At 44.2% G+C, this 17500-nt stretch overlaps 1 protein-coding gene across 1 annotated transcript in view; it reads right to left on the reverse strand.

Annotated features, from left to right (window-relative positions):
- The window catches only part of LOC310771326 (uncharacterized protein), a 30748-nt gene that overhangs the window by 2685 nt on the left and 10563 nt on the right, over nucleotides 1-17500 (reverse strand). Inside the window, exons 8-11 of the mRNA XM_083663964.1 lie at nucleotides 15529-17500; nucleotides 15261-15434; nucleotides 2843-3016; nucleotides 1444-1490 (exon numbers count right to left, since the gene is read on the reverse strand). The exon at nucleotides 15529-17500 is cut by the window's right edge and continues 414 nt beyond it. Of these exons, the coding sequence (XP_083520090.1) occupies nucleotides 1444-1490; nucleotides 2843-3016; nucleotides 15261-15434; nucleotides 15529-17500 (2367 nt within the window). The remainder of the gene's footprint in view (nucleotides 1-1443; nucleotides 1491-2842; nucleotides 3017-15260; nucleotides 15435-15528) is intronic.

Raw genomic sequence — 17500 nt, forward strand, 5'->3', positions numbered from 1 at the left:
CTCTAAATATGGCAAAAATACGTCCTTCGGGGCGCCACCGGTAGGGGCCTCCTTCGTGGCTTGGCCTGGAGCCTCCAGATGCCTAGGACCCCCTCTGAGGGGTCCTTGGCTGAAAAACATTTGAGAACCTCTGCCCTAACAAAGGCACACACACACACACACAATGGATCAACTCAGCTGTTCATAATGTGATTGGCTAGCGCACCTCTTTCGCGTGGACGCGCGCCTGTGCACGAGCGAAAAACGTGCGCGTGCACAGGCAGATCCCAGATAAAGCCAGCTTCAGTTATCGAGTAGAAAACCAGCGTCGTAGTATCGTTAAACTAGATAGCTTTGATCCTGTTCAGTCAAACCAGATCAAAGTGACAGATCGCGGGTCTGTTAAGATAGCTTCGTAGTATAGGGTACAGGACAGGTAGGCTACTAACACTCTTTCCACTGTGAAAAACACGAGCTCAAACTTCCTAACGTTAACGTTACGAGACGAGAGGACAGCACAACAGAAACCGGAAAACTGTTCAAATACAGAGATAACGTAAAAACTCACAAGCTGGTGGACATCAAACATTGCTGTTATTATTGTCAGGTTAATGTTAATGTTGCAGAGCTAACGTTATTTGTGACACAAACTTGTTAAGCAAAGATGTAGCCTATACGTATTGAGTTTGCATTGGCAGTGCATACTGCATTCTATAAAACAGAAGCTGATTGCATCTGGTCAGTCATCACTTTGAGCCAGGTGTGCTCTTCATCAAGCATCTCTGTAGGAAGCTGTGCTCTGGCAAAGCGATTAGTTTAAATGGAATGGCACATAATAGACCTAGTTCACACATTCACACGCAAAGTCTGCATTTTGATGAGAAAAACGCCATGGGCCTTTTTCACAACGGCCATTTGTGTCTAGAAGACAGAGTATACACAGGTGCAACCAACTAACTAATTAGGGCTCCAGCACTGGAACACCTAAATGGACTGGAAGTTGGAAGCCCTAATTAACATCTTGGTGCACCTGTGTTACCTCCTGCCTTTTAGACACAAAATCCCTGCAATGAAAAAGGCCTATTGCCATTTGTGTGGAATGTAACGGAAAAGTAATATAACGAGTATCTAACGAATTACTTTTGGCATGGAGTAATAAGTAAAGTAATAATATTACTTTTGAAAATAGTAACGAGTAATATGTAATATATTACTTTTTTAGTAATCAGTGCCCAACACTGCTGAGTTAGCAGAAAGTGAAACAGGACCATGTGGTTATTTGTTGATTTATTGACAGTTTGATCATTAATTTCTCAGCAGTTTGATGATGTCACATGATGTCATCATCCTGAGTCAGTAGGATGTGAATGAATGACATCACAGACTGTGGTGTAGATGGACTTTCTATCTCAGTAGTTGAATATGTTTCTTTGTTTTCATGAATCAAACTAAATACACACTTACATTTCCTCAGGCCTGGTTTCAGCCACTGCTCTCCACCATGGTCCACCCTGGAGGAATAAACAAATTCAGACCAGCAGATTCTCTTTGATGATGGAAACATGGACATTAATATCCTTCAATATGAAGGAGTTCCACTCATGTCCTCCATTAAACATTATTTCTCATCTTCTCAGTGTGACAGAGAAAATGTGTGTGACTCTCAGCCTTCTAGCAGACATGGGGCCCTATCTTGGTACATGCGCTATCCGCTTTTGTGTCCAGGTGTTATGTAGAGTTTTGCAGCCCCACTGCCAAATGCATCCCCACCTCACGGTAGCATATTGTAATGATTTATACAGAAACCTAACTGAAAATGATATAATTGTTTGGGTAGACGTGACCTAAGTTAGATTAAGTTAAAACAGCCCCAAAATATGGTGGGGATGCAATACTCGTGGGGGTGCGTAACTCGGGACAACAACGGGTGCAGGTGCAAATTGGAGGCATGCCAAGTCATTTGTGCACGGCGTAAACGGAATTTGGGTGGTCTCACCCACCAGAGTTATTCACTCTGGTGGGTGAGAGTTATGCAATGCCTGGGCATTACATCAGTCAATGAAAAAGACAATTATGCGTACATCCAAAAAACTTACAGGTGCTGGACAAAAGGTAACTATAACAAAAAGATAAAGTCCGCACACTGAGGCTCCATCAATGGTTTTTTATTTGCAACGTTTCGATCCACAGGATCTTTGTCAAGCATTACATGAGTCAAACCAATCAGATTCCCATCTCGCAGTCCCTGTAATACAGTTTGCACGAGGCATGCAATATACGCTGTAATTCTCCCCATGCATAAATTGGATCTAGGCCTATCTCCATTGACTGTATATATCATCCCTATCTCACAACATGTGATGTGGTTCACATCATATACCTTTATACCTGATTTGTCGACAGATCGTCTGTTTTCGTCCAAGTTTTCTCAATTAATTTGCCATTAACGCCTCTTTGCAATGTGATAAAAGTTTCTCAGTGAATTATAGTTGATTGCCTCACTGAATTATCTGCCAATACCCAATTTTAGCATCAGAATTTGATGTCCTGGCGTGGCACCTCCGTGCGTAATGACGTATCCAAAAGGAAGAATAATGGTGCGCTCAAGCGATCAGAGGTGCTTTTCAAAGCTCTTAGCGGAAAGACATTGTGCGCATGTTGACATAGGAGAATGCCATCTGTGTCCCTGGTGGCCTGGTTAGATAATTATAACGGGCATAGAGGTAATAGCACAGCAGGGGAAGACAAATGTGCACGCCCACAATTTGCATTGCGTGCGGCAAAACAAGCGCCAACGCTAAATTACGCTAATTAATTACTAATTATTAATTAGATAGCCCGTTAGCCCGTTAGCTCTCCATACCTGAGAGAGTCCAGTCTCAAGTGTGGATCCTCGAGTCCAGCAGAGAGGAGATTCCCCCCTGAGGCTCCTGGATGATTGTAGCTCAGGTCCAGCTCTCTCAGATGGGAGGGGTTGGAGCTCAGAGCTGAGGCCAGAGAAGCACAGCCTTCCTCTGTGAGCAGACAGCCTGACAGCCTGCACAAAGACAAACACACATACGCAGGCAGGCACACACACACACACACACACACACACACACACACACACACACACACACACACACACACACACACAAGCATTTTCTTCAGTTTGCAGTGTTGAGTCATAAAACAATATTGATAATTATCTCAGTTATGTTTTTCCTTGATTTCAGAATAAATTATGCTTGATAACTTTAAATAACTGTCATGGTGATTGCGTTCAACACAAGGGAGTAACTTTGGTTTGAGAAGTGTGTGTGTGTGGGGGGGGGGGGGGGGGGGGGCAAAATAAAATGGGGAGCTCGGACCCTCCAGCTGAGTTCGGGGGCATGCAAGTTATTTTTAAAAATAATAATAATACATGACTTATATAGTGCTTTTCTAATTACTCAAAGACACGTTACATGAAACAAATAAACATACAGTATAACATAAAACGTACACAGATACAGAACAAAAACAATTATGGGGTTACAAAATGAAAAAGGATGGTGGAGGTAGAAGTCAGATATTGTTAGTCTCGACGCCAGACCCATGAGAGTTCTTACGCTGATACACTACATTACTTCATGCTGCAGAGCTCTCTCTGGGTCTGGACACTTTCCCTCAGCCGGCTGGTTATGGGAGGGAACCGTTCCCTTGGCCAGTCATATGCCAGTGATGGATTCAGTCCTCCCCAATCAGTAACGACTCATTCAATTTCAACCCGCCTTCGAAAACCAGCAGTGGCTGTGAACTGGCACAGACTCATTTATGTAGTATGCGGAGCGCAGCGATTCAACGTAATATTTGAGTCTGGGGAGAGACTAAATATTGTAGGCTTTCTTAAAAAGGTGGGATTTGAGTTGGTTTTTGAAAGAAGTGAGTGTGTCAGAGTTTCGGATGTTAAGGGGCAGGGAATTCCAGAGGGTTGGGGCAACAATGGCGAAGGCTCTGTCCCCCAAGGGACATTTTAAATTAAAATGCATCAATTTGGTACACTTTGAGAGCAGAATGAAGAGGCTCGATCTATGAAGAGCTACACACATAATAATAATAATGCCTTTTGTAATCCTTTTTCATGACCCTTTCTTAGCTTCATGTAGTCATACTTAGTATTTTCAATTCATCAAACTTTTAGAATAAAGAACATTTCTTTCTTCTCCTTCATCTCTCCCTTCAACCCCATCTCTCTAATGTATCCTACCTCTCTTGAGCCATCCTTCTATTCACCTTATTCCTGGAGCTACGTTTCCCATGTTTCTCAGCGGTTGCCGGTTGTCGACTTCCTGTTTACATTTTTTTCACTAGCAAGGACGTGCGTGCCGCTGTCAAAGAGTGGGAACGTTTGGCTTATTTTATCCGAAATTGCTAAAAATAGTAACGTTGTGTGGTTGCATAGCGGCAATATTTTACAAAAATGATGTGATTGTCAATTCACTCATACTGTACGGGCTTATTTTAGCCGAAATTGCTAAAAATAGTATGTGGTTGCATAGCGGCCGCTTTTGTTTTGAAGGCTGAACGTCCAAACCGGAAACTCTTATTATTTGGTCATTGAACGTAGCTTTAGCGGTCTCTCTCTTTCAAGATTCAAGATATTGTCACTCCGTTGTACAATTATGCACATGTTAAATTATTGTGCTGGGGGGCTCCATTACAAGACATAGGTAGGTACAAAGTCACAACAATTATTATGATTATTTTCAGTCTCTTTCGCTATGAACGGTCCTGGGCGGAAACAGGCAATCGGCAGCTGGAAACAGGGAGGGAGGGTGTCATGGAAGCGCCCACGGTCTCACCAGGAAACTCGTGAATACCAGTGCTTCTCAATGTGGGGCCAGGGGGTCCCCAGAAAATGTATCAAGTGTTAAACTTCAAAACATTACTTCATTACACAAAGATAACACAATTAGAGACTGTAGAAGAATGCCTATTTTGATCAGTTTCACTGTTATCTCTTGATCAACAATACAGATAGTCAAGGAACTACTAACACGAAAACATTATTTTCAGATTTGGGTCTGAGATACACTGTACTGTATCATCAAATACTGTTTGTAAACATGCAGTGAACTCCTGGGCCCTATACTACGAATGTTCTATAAGAAGATGCAGGATCTGTCCCTTGATTTGGTTTGTCTAAACCAGATCAGCTCGATTGTAGTTAACTTGTACTACGAACCGCGTTTGCCACTCGTTTAGTGGAACCAGGTCTTTCTAATCGAGCCTAGAGCTCGTGCACATGAAAATGCCCGTGCACATGAGCTCGTGCACATAAAAAGGGCGTTCTCTCCGACGTCTGACCAATCACAACATGGAGACGCCAAACACGTCATCGGCCACGTCTGGCAGCAGCAGCAGCAGAGCCCTATATTTCTCGCTTGAGGAGCAAACGCTCATATTCACGAAATATGAGGTTTTTAAAGATCTAATAAAAACAAAGGGCAACACTGTTGCACATAATAAGCGGCGAAAGGAGGGCTGGCAAAAAATTGCAGATTGTCTAAATGCGTAAGTTATTCAGCTTGCTTGATTTCGCCACCAAAGCGCCAGACACGTCTATTTCCTCATTGAATGAATCCGCAAAAAAAATCTGCGTTGGATATTATTAGTCTGTTCCCAAATGACTGTCTAAAGTGACCACTTTTATCCACACCAGTAATTTCTTTGAAGAGCGGTTTCTACCTCCACGTAGGCTATCTACAGCAGCTCAATTCACCCTCTCAATAAACTCAATAAAACCGGCATGTCTTTTGTGGAAGCAATGTGTAATCTATCTCAGTCCAAAATCCGTATGTACAGTATAGACCATTTAGGCTCAATGAATAATAATGATCTCATGATGTGTTTAGTCGCACAGATTGAATAATTCCTATAGGCTAATCAATAAAAAAAAGAATGATAATAAAATAAAATAATGCTTCTGAACTGAATCGACACGGTACGTGCGGGCATAGATTTCATTTAGCCTATAAAAAATTGCCTATTTTGTGGTCACATATATAGGCTATTGTCAGCAGAGTCGCATATCTCCATATTTCATATAATGATGCTGGAAATATGAAGTTCAATCACATCATACAGGCCAAAAGCAACACAGTTGCAGCTGCAAAATGCAGGAGTAGCCTAGATATGAATCATCTTAATATGGGATCGCCTGTGTGCAGGTGATCCCATATTAAATTGCTTAGATTTAGTAGGCTATTCTAGCATGTATCACCATTTCAATTCCAATCCAACGTCAGTCTCAGCTCCGTTGAGCACACGGCACCGTGCGCTTTGGAGACGTTTATGTAACCTTTTTATGCCGGTTTAGTGATATTTCTCCACTCACTATTCAGCTGCAATCGATCAGCGGGGTCAAACAACGTATCTAGGCTACTTGAGAGCACAAAAATAAAAACATATTCCAAAGTGGTAACTTAAGTAGGGCTTAATTAAAATGTAGCCTGCAACAAGTGCAAGGTTTTAGTCCTTGATTAATTCAACATTACAATTCGTGCTCCTTCCTCAATGGGAAACTCATCCAGAAAGGGGTTGGCCATTTTTCCAAACTGCTGATTCGATTGGTTCGTGGGCGGTGTATTTAAGGTCTAATCTTATCCTTGCAACTTAACCTGCTGCGGACCAGGTTAAGTGTGAAGCATAAGTTGCTATGGAAATATATGTCGGTAAGAAGTTAACTTGCTTTGTATTACGGCTAAACCAGGTTTAAACCCAAACTCATCAGGATCAACCTAAATCTTGCTTTGTAGTACAGGCCTCTGAACATATCCAGACTTCACTCAAACAAGACAAACGCACAATAACCTTCAGAAATCTCAAATCCATCTCAGATCTCTCAGCCTCTCTTGCCAGTACAATGTCTGCCTCTTCTCTGCCGCCATCTGATAATCCCTCTGTTCTCCATTACAACAACACACTCTCCTCCTGTCTCGATCATCTGGCCTCCATCAAAACCAAAACAGTCTCATTTACGCACTCAGCTCCCTGGTACACCCCTGAACTCCACCAAATGAAAACCCGCAAACGACAACTTGAAAGACTAAGAAAACCAGTCTAACAGTGCACCACCAAGCCTACACGGACTATCTTCAACAATAGAAAGACTCTCTCAACACAGCCTGGTCCACCTACTCCCACCTCATTCATTCCAGCTCCAAACTTCTCAAACCCAGTGACAATACCTCCACATCCTTCACAGTTGATAAGTGCAACTCTTTCCTACATTTTTTCCAAACAAAAATCAATACCATCTACAGCAACCTGGCCCCTCCCTTGCTCTCTCCACCGGGGTCCTCTCGCCATTCCGAAGTGTCGGCATTCCGATCATTGACTTCTATGCTTTCGGAGGGCGGCCCTTTTTATCTCCAAAAAAGGTTTCCGCATTGCGAAAGATATTAGGTCCGCCATTCCGACATAGCATCTTGAGTTATTTAGCCTACATGGGTGGGAGAGGTTAGGTTTAGGTTTAGGTTCTGGGGGAGGTTAGGTTAGGCGTTGGGGGTGGGAGAGGTTAGGTTTAGGGTCTGCAGGAGGTTAGGTTTAGGGTTAGGGTTAAGGTTCTTTCGCAATGGCGAGACAGATCTCCATTGCGACAATTTTGTCGGAATGCTGGTATTTCGGAGTGCCGACATTTCGGAATGCCAGGCTGTCCCCCTCTCCACCCCTCCATCTGGCACTCCTCCCCCCCCGACTCAGCCCCTGTCTCAGTTTTCCCCTGTGTCCCCAATATCGCTCCACTCATCACAAACATTATCAACTCCTCCCTCAGCTCTAGTTCAGTCCCCCAAACACTCAAACTGGCTTCTGTCACCCCATCCTCAAAAAACCCGGACTAAACCCTGACAGTATGAGCAATTTCCTCTCTGTCTCTTCTCAAATCAAAACCCACCTCACCTCCAATGACCTATTTGAACCATTTTAATCCGGCTTCCGCTCACAACACAGCACTGAAACAGCATTCCTAAAAGTTACCAATGACCTCCTCCTCTCCTCCGACTCCAGCCACCTCAGCATCCTCATCCTCCTTGACCTCACTGCAGCTTTGATACCATCAATCACTCCATTCTTCTCTCCTGCCTCGAATCCACCCTCAAGATCACCGGTACTGCCCTCTGCTGGCTAAGGTCATATCTCACAGATAGACAACAATTTATCAACCTAAATAACTGCACCTCCTCCACTGCTCCTCTGTCCCAAGGCGTCCCCCAGAGTTCGGTGCTTAGTCCTCTCCTCTTCATATATTGCTAGTTTTTATATTGTTTTATATTGCTCTTGTTTTTATATGTTTGTATTTATTGTAATTATTTACAATGGGGCCTGTTTGTGCCAACCATGTGTTTCTACATACGGGAACCACAATGGAAATAAGTCCTGGACTTTATTGTGTTTAATTCCTCTGATAATGTGATACTGATGGTGTGGCCAATGAGGTCTTGATCTATTTGTATTTTAACAACTGTCAAATAAAAATCAATCAATCAATCAATATGGCACAACATCCAAACTCCTCAATAAACTCCAGTACATCCAGAACTCTGCCGCTCGTCTGCTCACCCACACCTGCTCCCGTGACCACATCACCCCTGTCCTCCATAACCTCCATTAGCTCCCCATCCCACAGCACATCCAGTTCAAAGTCCTCCTCCTCACTCACACAAGCCCTCTATAACCAGGCCCCCTCCTACCTGTCTGACCTGCTCCATCACCATACCCCCTCCTACCTGTCCGACCTGCTCCATCACCACACCCCCTCCTACCTGTCTGACCTGCTCCATCACCATACCCCCTCCCGTAGCCTCCGCTCCTCAGATGCAAACCTCTTGTCCCCACCACCCATGACCAAGTGCCGGACCTGCCCCCTCCCTCTGGAACTCACTCCACAAACATATCAGAGACTGCTCCAATCTGTCCACATTCAAGTCACTACTCAAAACTCACCTGTTCAAAAGTGCTTTTAACCTGTGATAACTACTGTATGTATTGTATTTTTTTTTAACCATGTCGTTTCCTCATTGATTGATTTGTATTATGTATTGTGTTTTAATGTGTTGCTTTCTCAACCTTTTTTTTTTAAGTCGAGCTGAACCCAAAAATGTGTGTTTTGTTTTTTGTTCAAATACCTGGGTATTCACTTCAGTGCACCTATTTATTAATGTGTGCAAAACAATTAGCAAAAATCAAATTTCTTTACTTTTTGACATCAAAAGTTAATTTTTCAAGATTTCATTCATTAATCTTCTACAGTTATCTAGACTTTGCTGTCACATCATCAAATTTCTACCCCATTTCAACCAATCATATCGCGACATTGACACAACCCTGGGAACGAGTGTCAGTGACGGCGCGCCAGGCTGCAGCAGAGGAACGATCCGAGGTGCTGAAACGGCCAGGGCGCGCGGAGGCCAAGCCGTTGCTGTCCATGGTGCTGGACAGTCATCCCGCACTGAGCGGAGCAGCGGGAGAAAGCGGCCTATTAGAAAACAGTGACATCATCTCTTGCTAACTCATATTATTGTCTGCACCTGGTTGGCCGCCTATATAACCCTCTCTGCTTTCAGACCCCGTTGCTGATCGTTGTTTCACAGCTGCTGTGCCACTGCCTGTTCCTGTCCGAGCGCTCTTGTGAACTGTTCTCTGGACTAAACCCTGCCTTCTGGGAAACCTGTTTCCAAGCGTCTGGACTGAACCTGCCTGCCTTCTATCTTTAGTTTATTGTTGGCCACCTGACCCTGTTTAAGAAGGCTTTCAGTTTCCTTGTTTATTTTTGTGAATTCTTGAAAATCAGTAAAAGATTTAAAACTGATTATTGACTCTGTCATCTCTGCTCCTGGGTCCAATACCACAGCATTACAGACATGGCAGCTGTCAATCAATCTTCATTTCAGGATAATTTTCTTCTCCAAATGAAGGAGAAAGCTTTGGCGCCTAGTGTCTGTAACCTGGCAGAATTTCTAGCCAATAAATTAACTAACTAATAACTTGGCCAATTACATACAAAATAAAGCAAACGGTAATGTCTAAGAATGTTATCGCCTGAATAATGTGTAGGTGGTTTTTCATGGAGTGGAGAATTGCTTTCTGAAATATATCTCTGATGTATAGTCTACATTGAAAAATGTCTTTAAAAGTCTATCTCGCATAAACAATATTCCTGGCTGCAGTCTGCAGACTAGTGTGCAGCACACTAATGTCTCCACCTCCCCTCCCTCTCTAGTCTCTACACCCCCCCCCCTCCTCTCTACACCCCCCTCCCTCCTCTCTACTCTCTACACCCCCCCCTCCTCTCTACTCTCTACACCCCCCCCCTCTCTACTCTCTACAACCCCCCTCCTCTCTAGTCTCTACACCCCGCCCTCCTCTCTACTCTCTACACCCCCACCCTCCTCTCTAGTCTCTACACCCCCCCGCTCCTCTCTAGTCTCTACACCCCCCCCCCTCTCTACTCTCTACACCCCCCCTCCTTCTCTACTCTCTACACCCCCCCTCCTCTCTAGTCTCTATACCCCCCCTCCTCTCTACACCACCCCACTCCTCTCTAGTCTCTACACCCCCCGCTCCTCTCTAGTCTCTACACCCCCCCCCCCTCTCTAGTCGCTACACCCCCCCCCTCCTCTCTACTCTCTACACCCCCCCCCCTCCTCTCTAGTCTCTACACCCCCCCCTCCTCTCTAGTCTCTACACCCCCCCCCTCCTCTCTAGTCTCTACACCCCCCCCTCCTCTCTACTCTCTACACCCCCACCCTCCTCTCTAGTCTCTACACCGCCCCCCCTCCTCTCTAGTCTCTACACCCCCCCCCTCTACTCTCTACACCCCCCCCCTCCTCTCTACTCTCTACACCCCCCCTCCTTCTCTACTCTCTACACCCCCCCTCCTCTCTAGTCTCTACACCCCCCCTCCTCTCTACACCCCCCCCACTCCTCTCTAGTCTCTACACCCCCCCGCTCCTCTCTAGTCTCTACACCCCCCCCTCCTCTCTAGTCGCTACACCCCCCCTCCTCTCTACTCTCTACACCCCCCCCCTCCTCTCTAGTCTCTACACCCCCCCCCCTCCTCTCTAGTCTCTACACCCCCCCCCTCCTCTCTACTCTCTACACCCCCCCCCCTCCTCTCTAGTCTCTACACCCCCCCCCCCCCCCCCACACACACACACACACACACACACACCCTCTAGTCTCTACACCCCCCCTCCCTCTCTCTAGTCTCTACACCAGAGGATTTTGTTTACTGTGTTCATCCGTCCTCTGTCCTGTATTGATATTAAGTTGCTGCTCTCAGTTGCTCTTTGCTCAGTCTTGGATTTCACCACTTTAACTTGAGATACCAAGAAAATAGTTTTGTTTTGCTGTTTTGTTCACGGGCATTTTTGAAGTAAAGACTATTTTCAGTTTATATATTCTTTGTGTTGAGTTTCTGTCTCTGCACTTCAGTCCCCTCAGTCATGTTTACATCACTGTGCTGCGTGCTGGCTTTCTGATGTGTTCAGATCATACTGGAAGAACAGGCGTTCATTTAATTTTCACTTCTGCTTGTTGTCTCTTCTTATTTATTTTTGTTTCATGTTTAGTTTTATTGCAGCAATAAATAACTGTGTTTTAAAGTGTTTTAAATCAAAGTTAACATTATAATCTATTCAACTTTTATTCAGAAGAAAAACGACAGAAACAGTGATTTTAGGCTAGCATATACTGTGATAAAACTCCATGACCTGATATGGAAATTTGAATCGTGATAACATTTTCATCCATATCACCCAGGTCTAAATCAGTTTGATTTTTTACGGTTGATGATTTTATACAGTGGCGAACCGTCTGTGCCTTCTAGGTATTCAGTGAAGGCCCAAGAAGAAATTGAAATAATTCCCCCCCTAATAAATTATTTGTATTTGATATTTATTCGTTTTTATTCACTGAAATAACAGTAAACATGTCCGTAAATTGCTATGATCTTGCACTCACTTTGTTTCAGCAAATATGGGGTTAAATATTTGGACCAACCCCCACAGGCAAATGGGATTTGTTGACAGCAAGCCAGCAACCCTTCGCGAAGACCCGACTCTAGTCATGACATGGGGAAGATCATTTTGATGACAGGTGTTTTAACCAATCAGAATTCCATTGAGTTGTGGGGTTAGCCAATCACAATTAGTTGAGTTGTGGGTGGGATATTTCGAGGCATTTGCGAAGACAAGCCAACCAGGAGACGAGACGGACAACAAGGAGGGAGGAGTTAATGATTATTCGGAGAACAAGGAAGTTTGGCGGAGTTTTCAAGATGCCTGTTCAAACCGTTCTTTTAATACATCCATGGTTCAAACCAAAGGATAACATTAGAGCTATCAACCTGCAAAAAGCTATATTTTCACCATTTCCAGGCTAGCAACTGGGAACCCTTAGTTTACATGCAGTTGGGCACAAGAGGCTATATTACTGCTGTGCAGTGCTGTGCTGTGCGGTGGGTTGCTTGTTGCTTTTTGGTGGATTTGGGTTTTGTCTTCAAGTGAACCACTGTGAACGTCATTGGTAAGTTATAATTTTATTTTATTTTATTGCTGGTGGTGTCGCTGGGGCAGCTTGCTGTCGGTGTGCAGGGGGAGTTTGTGTTATTGACAGTGACAGCCATTTGTTTATGTGCGGGGCGGCTGTAGCTCAGGAGGTAGAGCTGGTCGTCCACTAATCGCTTTGGATAAAAGAGGTCGGTGGTTCGATTCCCGGCTCCTCCAGTCTGCATGTCGAAGTGTCCTTGGGCAAGACACTGAACCCCAAATTGCTCCCGTGGTAACCTGCCGCCATCGGTGTGTGAATGGGTGAATGTACCTACTGACTGTAAAGCGCTATATAAATGCAGGCCATTGGCCATTTACCATTTATGTAGCCTAATGTAATTTTCATAGCTGAGGAGGAGTAGTGGAGTAATTATTGTGTGTAACGATACAGCGACCTAAGCTGGCTATGGAAGACAACTCATCATAGATCTTGGACATGTAGGGCTCTATTCTCCCACAGGCCATCGGCGCTATTACGGGCCTTAACCGCAAAAAAACGTGCCTTGCGCCTGTTTCGGCAAGATAGCAATAGGCTTTAGGCTGCCAAATGCGCTTTAGGCCGAATGGGCGTGGCGCAGTCCCAAAGTGGGCGTGTCGGCGCTAAATACCAGCCTAGTGATATCTTGGGACCTGGCGTACATTTAGCGCTTTGCGCTTTTGAAAAGCAGGCCTATTCTGTGCCTTCACTGCCTCTTCTCTGTCACCCTTCTCTCTCTCTCTCTCTGAGTTCCCAGCATGCATTGTGTTTCTCCATTTCGCTACTAAATAGCAACCAAATGAGGCAAAATAGATATAAAAGGTAGTTCTAAATTAATGTGTAATGGTAACACAGCCTGCCATTGTCAACATTTCAATATTGGACCAAATAAAACATCGAAATGAAAACACCACCCTATGTGAAACATATATGTCCTCCTGGGCCTATATATACCCCTTGTCGAGTTAACGTGATTTAGAGAAGTAACAGCGGAACGCGCTTCGGAACGCGCTTCTAATGGCATCTGCTATACTGTGATGTCCCTCCAATAACTTGGCCCTATTTCACATTTAGTTTTACAATAAAAACACATTTATGCAATGACTTGACATAATGTAGGCTATATTTATGTGCATCATCCTTCCTGCAGCAGGCGAGAGAAAATTATATCTTTCTGGACAAACTTTCACCAATCTAATAGGCTATATTTTTCTAGCTGATGCATAGAACATTATTTTCACTTTGATATTGCTATAGTGTAGCGTATTTACATGCTTGCAGTATTTAAACTGCAGTTAGATTGGTTTGAGAAGCATCATAATATGGAATAATAGCCAATATATGGAGACAGACGGGATGAAGGGAGGTGGGGGGGGGGGGATCAGAGGCTTGGGTTTCGTCTGGTTTTGCGGGACCAGTGGAATTGGAGCTAAAAAGGCAAGCGTGCCATTCGTTTATTGCACTTATCCAATGAGCATGACAGTGCATAATTTTACGCCTAAAAGGCGTGGTTGTAATGCTTTGGGCTGCATCTAGCGCCAGCACGACGATATCAAGTGCGCCTGTCCACGCCCACTGCTTTGATCTGCGCCTGCCGCTCGGCCTAGAAACTGCGCCGATGCAACGATAGGGCCCGTAGTCTTTCCAATAGCCTGTTCATGCCCTCACCAATGCGTAAAGAAGCACGCAGTGCGCACAGAGAGAGACCTCAGACTTGCACGTACAGTAGGGTATAGTGTGTGTGTGTGTGTGTGTGTGTGTGTCAGAGTGGGACATTCTTTTTAAGCTGTTTTATTCACTTGATCCCAGCATTGCATGATTTTTAGTTATTCGGTTTTGGACCAGGTTTGATCAGTATGTATAATATATATTTTACATTTGGGTTTATTGCCTGTGTGCGTGCGTGCGTGGGTGGGTGGGTGGGTTACATTATAGAAGGCCCGGTTCTGATAGGCACGGTTCACCACTGATTTTATACAGGTTTTCTGAGAAAGAGATCCCAGCTTTTCAGTATAAACTTCTTTAAAAAGAGTTACATGTTGGATTTTTTCAATAGTACACTCCTCAGAAATTAATTATGATAATGCAGAAATTGTTATTGTCCCCAATATTAACAGTTGACCCAAGGATCGGGTTCATTTTTTCATTTTAGTTCTTGACTCAAGAAGAGTTAATTTGCAAATACATATGAATGACATTCTTGAAGTGAAATAACAACACCTGTTTGATACTCCCTGGAATGTACATAAAAAATATTTAGATAATTTATGTGAACATGATTAGGTGAAAATGTTTTAATTACTGCATGATTTATAATAAAAATATACAAAAAATAAAAATAATGATATAAATACATCTCACTACTATAAGGCGAGGGGTGCCACGCGGCCCACTTGCATACGACAGCACGTGAACCAGCGAGGCTCAGTAGAAATGAACGCTGCCAGTTCAGCTAGAAAGGAGCGTGTGAAGCCCACAATATTTATAGTGTATTAAAAAAAGAATAAAAAGTACAAAGATATCTGTTTTTGCAAGTGAACTTTTCTATTTCAACAAGAGACAGTGAGGTGAGAAAATAATGACATGTTCTCTCAGAGAAGACAGAGTAGAGCTAAATGTTGGGTTTCACATCACATCAGCAGGAAAATGAGAGTTCAGGTATTGTCACTGATATTAATGTGCATGTAAAACAGAATTTAAACAGGCTGTTGAACAGTAACAGTGATCCTGACCTGAGAGTCTCCAGTCTACAGTGTGGACTCTGCAGTCCAACAGACAGCATCTTCACTGATGAATCTTGCAAGTCGTTGTTACTCAGGTCCAGCTCTCTCAGACTAGAGGACTGGGAGCTGAGAACTGAGGCCAGAGCTTCACAGCTTCTCTCTGACAGCTGACAGCCACTCAGCCTGATGGAGAAATAGTGATGAAAAATAAACAATGAAAATGTTTATTTCCCTCCTCACAACATATATTGAATCTATCCAGTTTGTATGCACTTACAGAGCTTTATTGGAGGCTTTGACCACTGGCAGCAGCATCAGAAGAACCTCCTCTGAAGCAGAGTATTTCTTCAGGTCAAACACATCCAGGTCTTCTTCTGATGACAATAAGATGAAGACCAGAGCCGACCACTCGGTAGGGGAGAATTTGCCTGTGGAGAGACTTCCAAAACTCATGTGGTCTTGGATCTCCTTCACAAGAGACTGGTCATTCAGCTCATTCAGACAGTGGAACAGATTGATCATTCTCTCTGAAGACAGATTCTCCCTGATCTTCTCCTTGATGTACTGGACTGTATCCTGATTGGTCTGTGAGCTACTTCCTACCTGTGGCAGCAGGCCTTGTAGGAGAGTCTGATTGGTCTCCAGTGAAAGACCCAGGAGGAAGCGGAGGAACAAGTCAAGGTGACCATTTGGACTCTGTGAAGCCTTGTCCACAGCACTCTGGTAGAAGATAGTTTCTGGTTTATTTTCTAACGTGTGCTCGTCTAACATGGCACTCTGGTAGAAGATAGTTTCGGGTTCATTTTCTAACGTGTGCTCATCTAACATGGCACTCTGGTAGAAGATAGTTTCGGGTTTATTTTCCAACGTGTGCTCGTCTAACATGGCACTCTGGTAGAAGATAGTTTCGGGTTTATTTTCCAACGTGTGCTCGTCTAACATGGCTCCTGGCTGTTCCTTTTTTTTCTTGCTTCTTTGTTTTTCTTTCTTCAAAAGGGAGAATGGCCATTTACTCATAAACCCTTTGCTGGACATTGATTCAGAATAGTCAGCAGTGTGGGAGGTTGACTGATTTTCTGACTGGTTTTCTGACAGCAGATTGACAGATTTGTCTGTGGAGGTTGACTGATTTTCTGACTGGTTCTCTGACAGCAGATTGACAGATTTGTCTGTGGAGGTTGACTGATTTTCTGACTGGTTTTCTGACAGCAGATTGACAGATTTGTCTGTGGAGGTTGACTGATTTTCTGACTGGTTCTCTGACAGCAGATTGACAGATTTGTCTGTGGAGGTTGACTGATTTTCTGACAGCAGATTGACAGATTTGTCTGTGGAGGACGACTGGTTTTCTGACAGCAGATTGACAGATTTGTCTGTGGAGGTTGATTGTGGTTCTGACAGCAGATTGACACCAGAGTCAATGAATGAGATGATGACATGAACAGCAGCCAGAAACTCTTGAATGCTCAGATGGACAAAGCAGAAGACCTTGTCCTGGTACAGCCCACACTCCTCTTTGAAGATCTGTGTGAACACCCCTGAGTACACCGAAGCTGCTGTGATATCAATACCACTCTCTTTCAGGTCAGCTTCATAGAAGATCAGGTTGCCTTTCTCCAGCTGCTCAAAAGCCAGTTTTCCCAGAGAAAGAATCATGTGTGGATCTGTCTCAGCTCTCTCATGGTACTTGATGTTCAGTTTGGACTGAACCACCAGGAAGTGGATGTACATCTCAGTCAGGGTCTTGGGCAGGTCTTCTCTCTCACTGGTTCTCAACACATATTCCAGAACATTAGCAGTGATCCAGCAGAAGAGTGGAATGTGGCACATGATGAGGAGGCTTCGTGAAGCCTTGATGTGGGAGATGATTCTCGTGGCCTGCTGCTCATCTCTGAATCTCTTCTTGAAGTACTCCTCTTTCTGTGGGTCAGTGAAGCCTCTCACCTCTGTCACCACGTCAACACACTCAGGAGGGATCTGATTGGCTGCTGCAGGTCGTGTGGTCATCCAGAGGCGAGCAGCAGGAAGCAGTTTCCCTTTGATGAGGTTTGTCAGCAACACGTCTACTGAGGTCGACTCTGTGACATCAGTCACAATCTCGTTGTTCTGGAAGTCTAGAGGAAGTCGACACTCATCCAGACCGTCAAGGATTAGCACAACCTGGAACTTATCAAACTTGAAGATTCCCGCTTCTTTGGTCTCAGGAAAAAAGTGATGAAGAAGTTCCACCAAGCTGAACTTTTTCCCTT

Source organism: Poromitra crassiceps (genome assembly GCF_964638095.1).
Source record: "Poromitra crassiceps genome assembly, contig: HAP1_SCAFFOLD_528, whole genome shotgun sequence".
Lineage (NCBI taxonomy): Eukaryota > Metazoa > Chordata > Actinopteri > Beryciformes > Melamphaidae > Poromitra > Poromitra crassiceps.